Genomic DNA, 17,626 nt, shown 5'->3' on the forward strand with positions numbered 1-17,626 from the left:
ACTTTAGATAGGCACTGAGCTCATAAAATTTATCATTTGTCCGAGATGTTACCTTGTGAAGGCGTCGAAGTAGGTATCCGGGACAAGGTTTTGTACGGACAGGACAGCATCCTGGAACTTCTGGATCACATCCTTCAATCCTTCCTGGAAGTCCTCCAGGTCCGGCTGGAACAGGAGCTGGTTCGGCTCCAGGACAAACTCGGAGATAAACAGGGGCGGGGCCTGTGGAACTTCATCTTCATCCTACAAACCAATCACAAAGGTCATTCACTTACAAGGTCATCAGGTCAAAAAGGTCAAACCAATCACAAAGGTCATTCACTTACAAGGTCATCGGGTCACAAAGGTCAATCCATTACAAAGGTCATTCTGTTGAAATTAAAGACAAGGCGAAGAGGGTTCAAAACTTGTAATCTAAAAATAGCCCCTATTTTGAAAGGAGAGGATTTCTATGAAAATGAAAATGAAAAATCTTACCTTAGTCACTTACAAGGTAAATCTATACATATTCTATATTCAGAAATTAGATATCATGGACATATTATATAAAATTTTATACAAAATTTTGTGAATGATCTAAAGTATTTCAGTTATAAACAGTAAATTACTTACTTACTCTGAAAGTGAAATTTTCTAAATGTAAATAAAATTTCAAATACAAGAATTTCAATATTTATCATAATCAACACAACAGTAGCTGTATTCATAACATTTTTTTTTTAAAACTCTTAACAAGTGAACTCATACTGTTTATTCTTTACCTAGACTATTAAAGTACAATGTATATAAAATCAGTAAATTCATAGAATTCTTTCCTCCCTTACATCAGATGATAATAATTACGATATCCCCTCCCCCATCTCTGGCATTTTATAAATACCCTATATAACCTAATTAGTGCCCCCGTCCCTAAAACACTACTCAGCTTTTTTTTCTGGAAAACAGACTAGCTGAGACATATAAAAAACTACTGCTCACCGATCTGCCAACATTATCTACCATCTTTCACCCAAAACTCTAGATTATTTTGGCTATATATACTGGTATATAAATGATAAAACGATACTATTTTTCCCAACCAGATGTCGCAGAGAAAATTTTCCCTGTACCTGGTTTCATCAAACACACATGCTTCTCCATTAAATATAACAGATTTTTAATTGATTTTTTAATGGATTCAGGATAATATTTAATGGATTAATTCATTAAAACACCATTAATATGCTGATAACAATATATTCATTGAGCAATATATTCATAACAAAAATGAACTATTCAGAATTTTTAAACTATTTATTTTGATATACATGTACATTACAAGGAATTCCCTTAAAAATGTAAAATATAATGAAATATTGATTAACATCAATTAATTAAACAAAATAAGGCCAAATAAAATTGTTATCTGTTTTGTTTTGTTTTGTTTTGTACCCAAAAAACATAAATCAAGTGAATAAATTTTTCAGTTGGCAATTTTTTTTTTAAATACACAAAATTTCCAAATGTCAAGTTGCCAACCAGATATTTTTAATTGGCCTATTAATTAAATAACATGAGCTGAAATTGAAAATATCTAGCACTACAAACTAAATAGAGAGAATGCTATACCAGGAATCAATTTGGATATTTTTTTTGATTACTTATAATACTTGATGTGTACATGAGACAGATTTTGTTTTGTTTATTATTCCAAAAGCTGACAATGCTACATATACATGTATATGTTTTGATAATTTCATTTTATTTATCACAAAGAATTTAAAACAAGTTTAAATGATCATCTAGCACTGTAAAGGGAGACAATTTACATTTTTTTCAATAATTTTTGTGAAATGTATAAAGAAAAAGAAAACTATACAGGCTGAGAATCTGAAAACAGGTTTTGTTTAGGCATGACTACAGAAGGATGTCCTTTACTTAAAACAAACTCCATCACCTGGCTAATAAGCATTTTCTACATAAATACCAGTAGATACATTTATAGCTGCTTAAAAACCAACAGAATTTTCCTATGGTAGGATGTCATTTAGCAGAAGCATACAGGCCTTGAAATAAGTTAAATTTTCAAAATAAAAACAAATGAAACGAATTAATCTCTTTAGAAGTATATTAAACTCATTTTAGAAATATAACATGTATATAAAGAATTTATTTTGAAACAAAAAGATTTCATGTTTTCCAGTTTATTTTTTTACATCAGTTTTTCTTCGATTAACAATTGAAACACAAAATGTACATTCAAATGTTTTCATTGAAAATGAAAACGAAAAGCATTTTCACCTCAATTATTATAAACAATTCATATGGTTCCTTCATTTTTAAATGAGTTAAATTAGAAAATAAAAAATTAAAAAAAAAATTTTAAAAATTAATTTTTCAAAGATGTCAAGGCCATTTGTATTGGACTAATTCTTTCATACCTAGCCTATTATATCTACGAGTCTGAAGTAGAAGGTAGGAAGTTCAAAGTTAATAATTTTCTATATGAATAACTCGCTAATGTTAGCAACTAAGGTAGATAACTCAGAAACAGAAAAATTATTAACTGAACATCGAAAGGTCAAAGAGACCAATGATATGACGTAGGTCAAAGAAAGCTGACCTTTCACATCCAGAGGTCATAAAAGGTGACCTTTGACATTTCGGGAGTCAACTGTTAAGAAATGATAACCTTTGACCTTTCCAGAGGTCAAAGGTAAAACACCTACCGTAGCCATTGTTTCTGAACTTTGAACTTCTTTCACTTTTTCTTTCTCATCCTTTTTAGACTGAAAGACCATGTCATGTGACTCCAAATTTTAGTATAACTTCACACTGGTTACAAACACTCATTTGATTCAAACATATCAGAGACACGGATGTAATGTTGAGTACTGCTTTGTGCTTCAATTTCAGAGGTTCATGTTTATTTCACCCTAAAACATTCAAATCTGTCAATCTGTTGTCTTTCTGATAAATGATAATTAAATCATACAATGCCTTATTATTTTAAGGTATGTAAATGAAATTCATTTCTTATCTTTTTGTTTTAAGAACCAAAGCTGATTTAAACATTTTATTCTGAGAAATCAAAGCAGTCTACAGTATCAACATTACTGTTACAAAACTTGTTAAGATTAATTCAAACATATTTATGACACAGATTGTTAATTCAAACATAGTTGGGACTTTGAATGGACTTATGGGACATACAGGGCATAACAGACTGGGACTTATTGGGTAACATTTAAAACGTTGGCAACAAACCTGGGACAAAATGTAATATTGGGATATGGAACGTCTTATGACATCATCAGAAAATTAATTAGGCAGAGTGTTAATTGACTGCTATAAAAACGGTTTCTAACATGAAATCTAAATTGGTCTTACTTCTGCATGCTTCGCCTGTAAAAATTGACACTGACATGTCAAACTTCTCCTCATTGGTCAAATACCCTAACCATGGATGTCTCCAATATTGTGATTGGTTGTCTATATTTAGACATCAATCAAATCATATAAGTTAATCATCAAATCAGCTAATGGTAGAGACCCAGAATTTGATTGTATTACTATAATAAACATAATATACCTTAAATTTATTCACCAACATTAAGGATTTTGAATTTTATTTTTTTGATTATTTTGAGCTTTGGTACACCAGAAAACAATCATAATTTAATGTTTAATGAAATCACATACAATGTATATAGCGGCATATTAGAATTATCCAAAACATGAGTTTACTGAAACACAGCAAAATAAACGACATGCTGAAATCTGTAGATCAAACACAAGTTCATCACAAGTGTTAAGTGTCATGAAGCTGCGAACAAAAGTGTTTCACAGAAGTTGATCATATGTGTGCTAACGGCACATGTGTAATTTGAATGTGTGCGATATTTGTCTGCTAACTGCACATGTGTAATTTTCAATGTGTGCGATATATGTGTGAAGTTTTTACCTTCTCAGCATCTGCATCCTCGATCAGCTTGTCAGCTTCCTCCTTAGCCTCATCAGCATATGCCTGGATCTGAGCGATGGTTGGCGTGGACGACAACTGTTCAGTGAGGTAGTTCAACAGTGTGGACACCGAGTTTACAGCCAGAACATGCATGGTGTTTACAATGAGGTAATCAGCCAAACGGATAAAGCTACAAAAGGTCAAAGGTCAGCATCAGTGAAAAAACATTCAGTGACTTAGAGATGTTTACTAGGAACTTCAAGAGATGTTTACTGGAGACTTAGGGGAATGTTTACTGGGGACTTAGGGAGATGTTTATTGGGGACTTAGGGAGATGTTTACTGGGAACTTAGGGAGATGTTTACTGGTGACTTAGGGAGATGTTTACTGGAGACTTAGGGAGATGTTTACTGGTGACTTAGGGAGATGTTTACTGGAGATTTAGGGAGATGTTTACTGGAGACTTAGGGGGATGTTTACTGGAGACTTAGGGAGATGTTTACTGGGGACTTAGGGAGATGTTTACTGGGGACTTAGGGAGATGTTTACTTGTGACTTAGGGAGATGTTTACTGGAGACTTAGAGAGATGTTTACTGGGGACTTAGGGAGATGTTTACTGGAGACTTAGGGAGATGTTTACTGGGGACTTAGGGAGATGTTTACTGGTGACTTAAGGAGATGTTTACTGGTAACTTAGGGTTTAGTTTGATTTTGTTTAACGTCCTATTAACAGCCAGGGTCATTTTAAGGACGTGCCAGGTTTTGGAGGTGGAGGAAAGCCGGAGTACCTGGAGAAAAACCACCGGCCTACGGTCAGTACCTGGCAACTGCCCCACGTATGTTTCGAATTCGCAACCCAGTGGTGGAGGGCTAGTGATAAAGTGTCGGTACACCTTAACCACTCGGCCACCGCGGCCCCTTAGGGAGATGTTTACTGGTGACTTAGGGAGATGTTTACTGGGGACTTATGTTTACTGGTAACTTAGGGAGATGTTTACTGGGGACTTAGGGGGATGTTTACTGGGGACTTAGGGAGATGTTTATTGGGGACTTAGGGAGATGTTTACTGGAGACTTAGGGAGATGTTTACTGGAGACTTAGGGGGATGTTTACTGGAGACTTAGGGAGATATTTACTGGTGACTTAGGGAGATGTTTACTGGAGACTTAGGGAGATGTTTACTGGGGACTTAGGGGGATGTCTACTGGGGACTTAGGGAAATGTTTACTGGGGACTTAGGGAGATGTTTACTGGTGACTTAGGGGGATGTTTATTGGGGACTTAGGGAGATGTTTACTGGGGACTTAGGGAGATGTTTACTGGGGACTTAGGGGGATGTTTACTGGTGACTTAGGGGGATGTTTACTGGAGACTTAGGGAGATGTTTACTGGTGACTTAGGGAGTTTTTTACTGGAGACTTAGGGAGATGTTTACTGGGGACTTAGGGGGATGTCTACTGGGGACTTAGAGATGTCTACTGGAGACTTAGGGGGATGTTTACTAGGGATTTAGCGAGATGTTTAATGGGGACTTAGGGAGATGTTTACTGGGGATTTAGGGAGATGTTTACTGGTGACTTAGGGAAATGTTTACTGGTGATTTAGGGGATGTTTATTGAGAAGTTAGGGAGATGTTTACTGTGATTTAGGGAGATGTTTACTGGTGACTTAGGGAGATGTTTACTGTGATTTAGGGAGAGGTTTACTGGTGACTTAGGGAAATGCTTACTTAGAACATAGGAAGATATTTAGGTAGAAAATATTCAGTGATTTTGAGATGTGTACTGGACAATATTTGTTGAGCACAAAGTGTTATTTTCACAGTGAAACAAACAGTATTGTCTGACTTACTTTGTGAGCTGTTTACAATGGGAGCGCTTGTTGGCCTGTTCTGTGTAGGTCATCCTGTCTGGAGCCTCCCCATATATGTCCATATCATAGTTACTGGGCATGAGATAGCTGGAGGATGTCCCAGGAGCAGCATCACCTAGCAACAGTTAACAACTGCATGACAACAGAGAATTACCTAGCAACAGTAAACAATCACCTAACAACAGTCAACAATCGCCTAGCAACAGTCAACAATCTAAAAGAAACAGTAAAAAATCACCTAGCAACAGTCAACAATCACCTAGCAACAGTAAACAATCACCTAACAACAGTCAACAATCACCTAGCAACAGTCAGCAATCTAAAAGCAACAGTCAACAATCACCTAGCAACCATCAACAATCACCTTGGAACAGTAAAAAATTACCTAGTAACAGTTATCAAATTAACATTTTACTTTATACAAGTTTAAATGATCAGATATCATTATGTGTTCTTACCCATGAGCCCAGGACTCTCTGCCCCATCATAGAAGTAATCGTCTGGTGTGAAACCAGCTTCCAGCAGAGCTGTTCTACATGCGCTGCGTACGACCTCCTTCACAAGCTCACGGAACTCAGTCAGACGGCCTGCAACCTGTCAAACAAAGATTGCAGGTGTACATCTATAATGTTTGTAAAGATCCAATATCATAACTCTTTTGTTTCAATTCGCTTAAATAACATTCTGTATCTAAAAGTCAATGGGGTCATGAAAAGACTTTGAGAATTAAATCAAGATTATTCAAGGTAACTAAGTATATTTTATATAAAATTGCATTTTTACTTTGAGTTCTTCATGTTATTAGAATTGAAGATAATGAAGTTTGGCTGTAAATGCAAAGATCATTTGTTAATGATTATTTTTTTAATTTTACTTTTATAATTCCTCCGTAAGGATAAAAACGATTTATTATCTATTATATATATATATACTGAAAACTTAAAAATAATGACAGATTGATGTTTAATTCATGAAAAGACAAAAAAATAAACAAACAAAAACAAAAACAAAAAAAGCAAAAAATCAAATGACTTAGAAAAGTACCTCCTCAAGCTGTTTGAACTGAGCGTCCTTAAAGTCAGTGAGTGTGTAAGTGTTGCCTTTCTCCACCTTACAGAGACCCATATCACTGATACGATGACACATCTCACGTACGTTCAGCAGCGCTGGCCGCAACGACTGGAAATAAATATTTTATTTGGTTTAATTTATTTGATACAAAATTAACTTTAATACTCTTTGAATTATTTAATAACGTTGAAATCCAAATATAACAAAAATCACAAATAATTTAAAAATTCTTTGTATAAAGAATGACAGTTTTAAAGAATTTTTTGCCATTGTCCTAAGGTGAGAAAATATACAATGAAAACAATTTGTTTTTACATGTATGGTTTGCCTTTGGATAATAAATGCAGTATAAATTATAAAAATTAAACACTGTAAAGGTTTATTTTCTTCTTCTTTTCAGTTTCATTTTCAAGGTTTCCTCAAAACTTTTAAGAAAGTAGGGAATATACCTATATTTACCTTTTGACTCTATAATCAAAGTTAAAATTTACGTAACTGTATATTTTATATTTTTAAAACATCTGAAAATTTAAAAGTAATTTAACATTTTTTTCTAAATGGAAGATCGACATACCGGGTTGACAATGAAGAGGTTCTCGTTTAGTGATTTAGTGCAGGCTTGTAGTCGTTTGGTTCTCACGTTTTTACGCCACACATTAAACGCTTTCCACTTCCTGAACAGTGCAAATGTTCGGATCTGAAATATATGAATGATAGTTAATCACAATTTATGTAATAAAATTTAAATACGAACAGAATTAATAAAGATGACTCCCTGAACAGTGCGAAAGTTCATATCTGAAATGAACTTATGACAGGTAATTACAATATACACAATGAAAGTTAAATAAGAACAAAATTAATTAAAGCCACTTTAAATAATTTTATGGGTACTTTATCATCCAGGATTTCACAGTCGTAAGCTCCCCTTTTACCTTGATGAGTTTCTGGAAATAGTGATATTCTTGTTCCCAGCGGTCCAGCGTGACAAATTCGGTTTCGTCGTCACACCTCATACGGGCAGCGCCCTGCTGACTAATCGTACAGTAGTCGGCCTTGTTGATATTTTCATGGTCCACGACCCTGAAGTCACGTAAGGTCACAAGTTTAAGTTGATTTCATATTTATTTTGAAGTTGATATCTGATTTTAATTGAATTTGGCGTTTAAATTTACTTGAAGTTGATGTTTGACTTAACTTGAAATTGATGTTTAACTTGACTAGAAGTTCACACTCAGATGTTTAATTAAATTTACTTGAAGTTGATGTTTGACCTTATTTGAAGTTAATATTCAAATTTTACTTGAAGTTGGTGTTTGACTTAACTTGAAATTGACATTTAACTTTAATTGAAGTTCACACTCAGATGTTTAATTAAAAATTTAATATATACTTGAAGTTGATGTTTAACTTTAATTGAAATCGATGTTTAACTTTAATTGAAATTAATGTTTAATTTGACTTGAAGTTGATGTTTAAATTTACTTTAAATTTATATTTAACTTAACTTGAAGTTAACATTTAAGTTAAAATGAAGTTGATGTTTAACTTTTCGTGAAGTTGAACTTTACTTTTTTTGTATGAAGCCAGACTTACTTGAGGTTGTAGTAGTGGTACTTGACCGATGTTTTTGGCACGGCGGGGCTCAGGTACATAAACCCCACCCCTCTGTCTGCCTTGATGATGTCTATGATTTCCTGAGCATCACTGAGTCCCTCAAACGACTCCAACACTGCACAAAAACCACATACATACAATAACAACAGAAACAACACATAGAGTTATGTCCCCTGTTTTGGTACATGACTGATTTAGAAATCATTCCACCATGTTTTTTTTTTTTCTTTTCTAAATTAATTAAAAATTGATTAAGTCATTTATACATAAGCTGTATCTTTTACTTTTAACAAAATGTGTTGCTTGGAATTTCTCAAAAAGTTATAGGAAAATATTTTATTTGTAATAAAGATATAATTGTTGTATAACTCATGTTTGAAAAATATTCAGAAAACCATTCCAGTTTAAAAGACGGACTAAGAAAACTGATACAAGTAAACATACTTTTTGGCTTAGTAGAGGTCGGGATTTTTGGTCCCTGGGCATGAATCCTGCTTCGAGGGGACGCAGGTTTTGGAGATTTCGGAGGAGTAGGCATTCGTATAAGGGATTCCTAAAACAAAAGAAGATGAAAACAAATAAATGCATTTTATCTTAACAAATATAGAAAAAGGCACTCATGAGAACATGACTAGAAAAAGAAGTTTATATATTACAAGCCAATATATTTCTTGTATCATATTGAATTTAAAAATAATTGAATAAATAGAAATTAATGAATGCAGTTTATTCTGCCTCCTCCCCTCTATACCCCAAATACAATACTCCCCTCACAGAAACCTCTCCTCCCTCTATACCCCGCCAATACATCCTCCGTCCCAGGGCCCTTCGCCCCTCTCTACCCCGCAATACATCCTCTCTCACTACCCTGCCCACCCCCAACCCCCCCAAACCCCCCCCCCAACCCCCCCAACCCCACCCCCAACCCACCCCAACCCGCCCCTAACCCCAACACCTACGAACCCCCCCTAACCCAACACCCCACACCCCCCCCCCAAACCCCTAATCCCCCCACCCTCAACCCCCAAAGCCCCAACCGGAGACCAAAACAGAAGGGACAAGAACCCCCAAGGAAAAAAAAAAGGAAGAAAAGGAAAAAAAAGAAAAAGAAAAAAAAAGGGCCCCCCAAAAAAAACCCAAACAAAAGAAAAGAAAAACGGGAAAAAAAGCCAAAACCCCAAGAACACAAAACCCGCCCCGGAGGAACCCAAGAAGCCACAAAAACCACAAACCAAAAAAAAAAAAAACCCGAACAGAAGCAACCCCAACACAAAAACCAAAGCCCCGCACACCCCGCCCCCGCGAACCCCAAACCCAAGCCCCAACCCAAACACCCCAACCCCGCCCCGCCAGACCCCAAGAAAGCACCGCAAATACATCCCCTTACACCCTCCCCCTCTATACCCCCAATACATCCCCTTACATACACCCTCCCCTTCAATACCCCCAATACATCCCCTAACATACACCCTCCCCCTCAATACCCCCAATACATCCCCTTACATAAACCCTCCCCCTCTATACCCCAAATACATCCCCTTACACCCTCCCCCTCCATACCCCAATACATCCCCTCACACCCTCCCCCTCTATACCCCCAATACATCCCCTCACACCCTCCCCCTCTATACCCCCAATACATCCCTTACACTCTCCCCCTCTATACCCCCAATATATCCCCTTACAACACACCCCCCCCCCCCCCCCTAGTACATACAATGGCATCTCCCGCTCTATACCCTCACTGCCACATAACGTCCCCTTCCACACACCCTCCCCCTCTATACCCCCAATACATCCCTTTCCACACACCCTCCCCCTCTATACTCCCAATATATCCCCTTCCACACACCCTCCCCCTCTATACCCTCAATACAACCCCTTATTCCATGACTTATGTTGCTAACCTGTTTGGTTTTAAGGTCCTCTGGAAGCTCCGGTAGGGGTGACTCCGTAGCACTCCTTTCCAGGGGATCCACAGATCCCTGTCGTCGTATCTTTTTGGGGACAGGCTCATCCTTCTGGATAAGTGTTCCCTTAGAGACCTGTTCATTCCGGAATTTCCTCTGCAAGAACTCTGGCTGGTTCCTCTCCTGGTATTTCTGTAGACTAGGCTGGTACAGAGAAACACACACAAAAATCAAGGCTCAGCCGTGATAATAAAATAATTGTCATTTCACTATATATATATATATACCGTAAAAACTTGTGTAATTTGCGCAGTTTTTTTTTGTACTGAAATAAAGTTTAAAGTTGGGGGTGCGCAAATTATACAGGTAGAGAAGTTTTTTTTCAGCATTTTCAATCCCAAAAAGTACCTGCGCAAAGTACACTGGTTTTTACGGTATATTAGGACAAATACAAAAACATATCTGTTTCATATCTCTGTTTTTTTTTTATATTTTTTATTCTAAGGCCAAAGATGAGGAAATGTTTGTTTTAAACTACATTTAACTGTTTCAAAAGTATCCTTAAGCTTAATTAGTAAAACAAATTACATTATAAAGCTAGTTTAATTCTAAAACAGAATTTGTCAAATGTGGAGGTAAGGAAATATAGCTACAGGGATTTTTCCTGATTTATAAATTTAGAAGGATCCACTTGAAACATACCACTGGTTCCAGCTTTGTGGCGCGGGGAATATTTGCCTTCTTCTTCTGAGCGACTGTGACTCTCCCAAAACTGTAAACAGATCATTGGGTGTGTTCATAATTAAAATATATAATTACAATTACGTTTTGAAAGCTAAATTCAATTGTGAACAAAAAAATATTTTATTAGAATTAAAGCATGATCATTATTGCTTGCAAATTTATGTAAACTTTATTTATTTTACAACAGTTGCGAAACAAGTTAAATATTAACTTATATTGAGCACTCTTGTTGGCCCGAATGGAAGCATGTGAGGGGTCTTACTGTGGGAAGAACCCAAAGAAACCCCACATAGTCAAACAGATGACCATAAACCTTTTCATGTCTGATCCAGGAATGGAGCCCCGGCCGCCTAAGTGAAAGGCATGTGTTACCACTGCGCCACCTGACCACCCATTAGTTGCTTATAATATATGGTAGTTAAAAAATAAAATAAAGAATACCAATATGCAAACAAAATTGTAATTCTTACTAAAAATGAATAAAAATTTGATGAAGTACGAACAAAATTATAGATTTGTATGGACACCAAGTAAATGAAGAATGAGACCAGACGCTCCAGAAGAGGAAGCATCCTCTGCTTCATTGATGACAGCTGTCATACAAATCTAGGTCAATCCAAGGGAGATAATAGGCCAAAATGAAAATATAGTTGGTTTGTTGTAACCCGCCCGACCCAGAAAAAAATGTACCGACTTAAAAAATTTATTGTGAATAACAAAACATTATTTTTTAACGATTTGACCGTTCTGGATATTTATGTCCAGAAGTTGCTGTGCAAGTTTGAAACTTACATCCCCCAAACTCAAATAAGGTTGGTATGTGTTTCTTTTGTTTAAGAACACAAAATAAATAATGATTTCTATATTCTGGTTTGTTTTCCAATTAAAGTTTGAAAAACTGTTTTAAGAACTGAATAAAAAAAACATTTCAGCCCTACCTACCTACCCATATGTAAAACCCCCAGTCGGGTTACAGCAAACCAAGATATTTTTAAGGGTGGCCTTATAACAAACTTACTGTAGAGCTTTGGAATTTCCTTTAGATTGTTGTGGGGCATATGAATATAAGCGACTCTTCAAAGCCTCTGGATCAATAGTCCTCAAGCCCATTGGCTGACTGCTTGTCATGTGACCATTCTGTGATGTGCCGTTCACCTCCATGCCATCCATAAGTGGGGTTCCAAAGGCCCCATTCATACTGTGGCGGGTTGGCTGTGGTCCGTAGGACATCCTACTGTTGGATTGTTCTACAAATAAATAAACAAAAAAATATTTAAATTTATGGAATTCTATTTAAGTTAAACTATATTTGATTAAAAAATAAGGAAACGCAATAACATTTCAATGATATTTTCAGAAATACCTCAAAGTTTTTTATTTTGACATTCATGTTTATGTTTTTTGAACAATTGACTGTATATTTTAAAAGTGATATACAATTTTTGAAAGGTTTCGCATTCACGAAAACTCATTACAAAAAGTATGAAGTCACAATTGAGACAGAGTATGAATGATCATATTAATCTAATATCAATATCAGATATGTCCTGTTTAGTCAGTAATGAAAAATATTCTCTCTCTTTCAAAAAAGCAAGAAAAAATTTATCTTAAAAATCAACTTGACCATGAAGAAAGAAGTCAAGACCCCATGATATCCAACCACTAGGCAAAAAGGAAATTCACACCAGGTAGACAGATGACATTATACTCTCCACTTTTACATTACTGATACCTCCTTCGTGAAGTTTTTGCACCTGAAGACAACTACAAAAACCCAGGTTCTTTATCGTAAAAGGAAGCCTCTCAGTCTCAAAAGTTTATAATATAAGTACTTGTATATGTAGTCACCAAGATTTAGTCTGTAATTGGAAGAATTAATGAAAATATTGTTCGTACTGGGGGGGGGGGGGGTCGGGTCAATTGACAGCACCACTATAAACTAAATGAAATTCCATTACATAGATAATTAAATATAAATGGGAATTTTGAGGAAATTAACTTGTATTGACACAAGACAGATCAATAGAATCATGATTTTTATCTAATCAATATAGAGAACCCTTGCCAATCATATTATGTAATATGATAAGTTCACATTTAAATGGAACAGTGTACAAAAAATATAAAATCTGTATAACCATTCATTATGGGACCATATACTTTTAAAAAAGATCACTTAATAGTTAGTAACTGGATCAAATATCAGTGATCATGATGGTATGACAGTTTATGGGCCAAATTTCTTGTAACAAATTTCAATTCAAGAAATCACGACACACTAAGTATCATAATACCTACATTATTCTGACTCAGCTTATCGATGCCAGACTGATAGGAAAAAGTTGATAAAATGACAGAATAATTTGGACTGTCCCTACAGGTACATATATTTTTGTATGTGCATGCGCATTTGATAAATGTATATGGGCAAAATAACAAAAAATTATACTTGTAAATGGAAAACTTGGCTGATACACTATAATGGTGTATTATTAAAATAGCAATGACGCACAAGTTTTGGCAACAAATGTGAATTTAAGATTATCTAAATGTTGATCTACATATATAACATGGGTTATTTTCATGGAGAGTATACATGCAATGAGAATATAATCATATCAGGTTTCAGAAATTCAGATTCTGAAACCCATCAAATACAAACAAGTTATATGAAAAATCCACACATACATAAATCTGATAAAAAAATTCGATAACCATTTTTGTTGGCACTATTCCCTAAAAGCACCTTGCCCAAAAAAAGTGCCAACATTATTTGATTCTTTTCTACTTTTCAAACTGTTGGGAAAACAATAGGCAATAATGTCATCTGTCTAACTACCCTTACTTACAAACACAAGGCAATGACAAAATGTTTTTCATGATTTGCGTCATATCGCCCTACCATTCCAGAGTTTATCAAAATTTATGTAAATTCATTGAAATTTTACTTTACAAAGGAACATTTCCCCTTTATATTCGATATATTTCATGTGTTTACAACATTAAAATATATTTCTATATAGTTTAGCATATGTTTGATCTATACCATACCTTGTCAATACAAATAAACCTTCCTATGTTATGTTATTTGAAGCTACACGGCATAATCTACACATTTCCGAACGTTGTTTTCATGTAAGCCGCCGCCATGTTGCTTCTTGATCGCTTGGCAACGACTAAACTTAACATTTTATTATTGTATAAATTCTCCAGAAAAAGCAGGAAGTTAATGATTTCAATTTCTATAGAAAACACAATAACGATTATTAATAATATTTCAAGAAAAAAATGTTGGCTATCTCTCGCCGAGACGAGATGTGTATATCTTACGGAAATTGATAAAGGTGAAGGTCATTCTGTAGTGTCTTGCTGGGGAAGGAATTTCTGAACTGAAGTTGACTACATCCTGTTATTTAAGGTAATGTAAACGAATCTGTATATTTCAAGTAACATTGCTTCACACAATATGAGTCTTTGGGGTATTTCCTTGTATAATGCATATTTGCTTTTTCACAATTATTTAAAATTTGTTGGTTAGCACGAATCAAGTGAAGATGCCGTACCGCTGAATCATAATAAACGGTGACTGATCATCATGATCAAACATAAACCGGAACCATTATTTTCTTACGATTGATGACCAACGTTGGCGTCTTTACGTTTCAAATATTCATGTGTATATACAACTGAATTGTTCAGAATTTTGCACAGCGTTTAACGTTCGCATGTATAACTTGACAACATTTAAAGACGATAAATGTTTATTCGGGTAAAAAGTAAGCTGTAAAATAAAGATCACAAACTCAGGAATAATTGTTACATATTTATGCAACTGAACATGGAAATGTTCACACAAATTTCATATCAGATTACGTTTATCTTAATAAAAAATTGTGGTGGCTTTACCCAGTGTATCGATATCCCATGAAAGAAAAATAGGGGCGGCACAAATTAACAAATAAAAACAGAACCCAAAAAAACACAAAAAAGTCAAGAATAGAACTTTAAACAATGAATTAATAATATAAAATAATTAAGATATTTAAATCATTATAGATGTTCATTAATATGCATTTATGGCCCTGGATGCAGGGTAATATGAGGTTTTGTTTACCCGAAAGGATTCATATTTCCAGAGGGCTTGGCCGAGGGAAATATGAGAGCTGAGGGTAAACAAACCTTCATATTAACCTGCATCTAGGGCCATCAATTGTTTATTATACCGAAATATAATCAGTAATGATGATACTCAAAAATAAACTGAAGATATGAACATTTTTATCACAATATCACAAACCCCTGTGATCCCGGTCACTCAATTGATACGAATCCAAGTCATGGTGTTATTGACAGTTGGCGTGTACATTTGTTGATATTTTCATGTTCTGAGCCATCTTGTTTTACAGAATTTCATCTTTTTCTGCTTCTTCGACTGCACGAAAACGTTTGTGTTTCTGTTCGTCTGCCATTTATAAATAACTGGAAGGGAGACAACTCCTCGCAACAGAATGTTGGGGTCGCCATTGGGGCACGCGGTCCAGGGAGATATGACATTTATCTCCCTGGCTCACGCGCCTCAGGGAGATATGATGTTTTATCCCCCTTCCACGTGATGCCTTTTGGCTAATGAGGTATAATAATACAAATTATGTATACATCTTAATTGATAAAAGATATTGTGATTAATCGATATTAGTGGTGGGCCGATTATCGATTATAATCGAAAATTAATCGAAATTACCAAAATACAGCGACAATCGATTATTAAATTCATAATCGATTAGTGAAATTTCCATTGAAAATATTTCCGGTAAAAAGTGCTGCGTTTCCGGAATAAGTGCCATGTGTTGGTTTCTGTGTTAGTCACTGTTCCGGTCACGAAAACGCTTCACGCACTCAAATTATATACAGTTATAAAGCGTCTGTTTAACTCATACGCTTGAACAAAATGGAGGCACTTGAGACGGTGACACATGAGGCGGAATTATTCAACCACCCAGGCGCGAGTACCTTTAGTATGGAAATATTTTGGAATTGGAAAAGTAAAAAAGGGCCTCCAAATAAAGAAAACCTCGATATGAAGGCGGCAGTTTGTCGCCTTCGCTGGTAGTCATATGCTAATAAAGATAAGTTGACGTATTTTTTGTCTCCCGTATGATGGCGTATCAAGTGACTTGTTTCAGTTTCAATTTGAATTTCAACGTTTGCCGGTGATATTTATGCTAAAGTAAACGAAACCAAAAGTTACATACTGACTGGTCTGTTATGTTACAACTTTGAACAATGGCTTTAGTTTTGGATTACGTTGACATGTTTCAAATACTGGATTTCTGTACCAATTTATGAGAGTATTATACAGATTGTGGATGAGAAATAATAACAACAACAGTGATGTAGAATTTTGTAAAAATATTGGCAATGAAAAGTACAATGTGTTCCTTGAAATTATCAAATGCATCAGATTGCAAATCAAATTATATGTAAAATTGAAAAACTCATTTCCTCATTGACTGTTCATAGTATTGCTGAAAGAACTTCTTTTTCTGGAATGTTGACACTTTAATCACTGCCACGTCAAAAGTCGGTCAAGTTATGGCAATTTTTATTGACAAATTCATTTGTTCATCACTGAATTATGAACCATAAAAGGAATGAAATTTTTGTGCAAACTTATAGTTTGCCAAATTTGGGTATGATCTGTCAAAATGTCAAAAGTATTTTTGGCAAAAACATCAAAGAAATTAAAAAATTAAGAAATTGGATGGGTGGAAGACATTTTTGCCTGAAAATTGGAAGTGATAAAAAGAGAAAAAGACTCTTTCATTATGTCTGTATACATGTACACCCTCGGGATCACAAAATGTGCTAAAACCCTTAAGCCTGGCAAGCTTTATATTTCACTACATTTTGTGACCGCTCAGATGGAGTATCCCTGTTCTTCATATATATACAGTATATACATGAAAAAGATTTAAAATCTTAATATTAGAAATATTGATACTGATAGACCAATTTGTACAACATGTAACTTTGACAGTGTTTACATCAGCTGGACAGTCACGTAAAATTGAAGCTTGGTTTGGTTTATTTTGTTTAACGTCCTATTAACAGCTAAGGTCATTTAAGGATGGCCTCCCGTGCGTGCGACATGCATGCGTGTGGTGAGTGCGTATGTGTGTTTTGGGAAGCTGCGGTATGTTCGTGTTAAGTCTCCTTGTGATAGGCAGGAACTTTTGCCGATTTATAGTGCTACCTCACTGAAGCATACTGCCGAAGACACCCAGCAGCACACCCCACCCGGTCACATTATACTGACAACGGGCAAACCAGTTGTCCCACTCCAAATATGCTGAGTGCTAAGCAGGAGTAGCAACTATTATTTTTAAAGACTCTGGTATATGTATGTCTCGGCAAGGGGACAGAACCCAAAGCCTTCCTCACAGGGGCGAGCACTCAACTAAAGGCCAA

At 35.5% G+C, this 17,626-nt stretch overlaps 2 protein-coding genes across 4 annotated transcripts in view; one reads left to right on the forward strand and one right to left on the reverse strand.

Moving 5' to 3' along the window:
- The window catches only part of LOC117315008 (dynein heavy chain 6, axonemal-like), a 66,283-nt gene extending 51,967 nt beyond the window's left edge, over positions 1–14,316 (reverse strand). The window contains exons 1-14 of one of the 3 annotated variants that reach the window (XM_033869130.1): positions 14,210–14,316; positions 12,177–12,405; positions 11,117–11,186; positions 10,412–10,618; positions 8,949–9,057; positions 8,484–8,619; positions 7,823–7,970; positions 7,462–7,584; positions 6,861–6,995; positions 6,275–6,410; positions 5,796–5,931; positions 3,944–4,133; positions 2,709–2,768; positions 53–243 (exon numbers count right to left, since the gene is read on the reverse strand). In XM_033869130.1, coding sequence (XP_033725021.1) covers positions 53–243; positions 2,709–2,768; positions 3,944–4,133; positions 5,796–5,931; positions 6,275–6,410; positions 6,861–6,995; positions 7,462–7,584; positions 7,823–7,970; positions 8,484–8,619; positions 8,949–9,057; positions 10,412–10,618; positions 11,117–11,186; positions 12,177–12,388 — 1,853 coding nt within the window. In that variant the 5' untranslated portion in view covers positions 12,389–12,405; positions 14,210–14,316. Of the gene's footprint in view, positions 1–52; positions 244–2,708; positions 2,769–3,369; positions 3,385–3,943; positions 4,134–5,795; positions 5,932–6,274; positions 6,411–6,860; positions 6,996–7,461; positions 7,585–7,822; positions 7,971–8,483; positions 8,620–8,948; positions 9,058–10,411; positions 10,619–11,116; positions 11,187–12,176; positions 12,406–14,209 lie in introns of all 3 variants that reach the window. The other 2 variants (XM_033869131.1, XM_033869132.1) reach the window with 2 other exon arrangements.
- Positions 14,317–14,491: 175 nt separating this feature from the next.
- Positions 14,492–17,626, forward strand: part of LOC117314894 (tropomodulin-1-like) — a 29,931-nt gene continuing 26,796 nt past the window's right edge. Inside the window, 1 exon segment of the mRNA XM_033868989.1 lies at positions 14,492–14,576. The gene's annotated coding sequence lies outside the window, so the exon portion shown is untranslated.

This window comes from Pecten maximus, chromosome 17 (genome assembly GCF_902652985.1).
Source record: "Pecten maximus chromosome 17, xPecMax1.1, whole genome shotgun sequence".
Classification (NCBI taxonomy): Eukaryota; Metazoa; Mollusca; class Bivalvia; order Pectinida; family Pectinidae; genus Pecten; species Pecten maximus.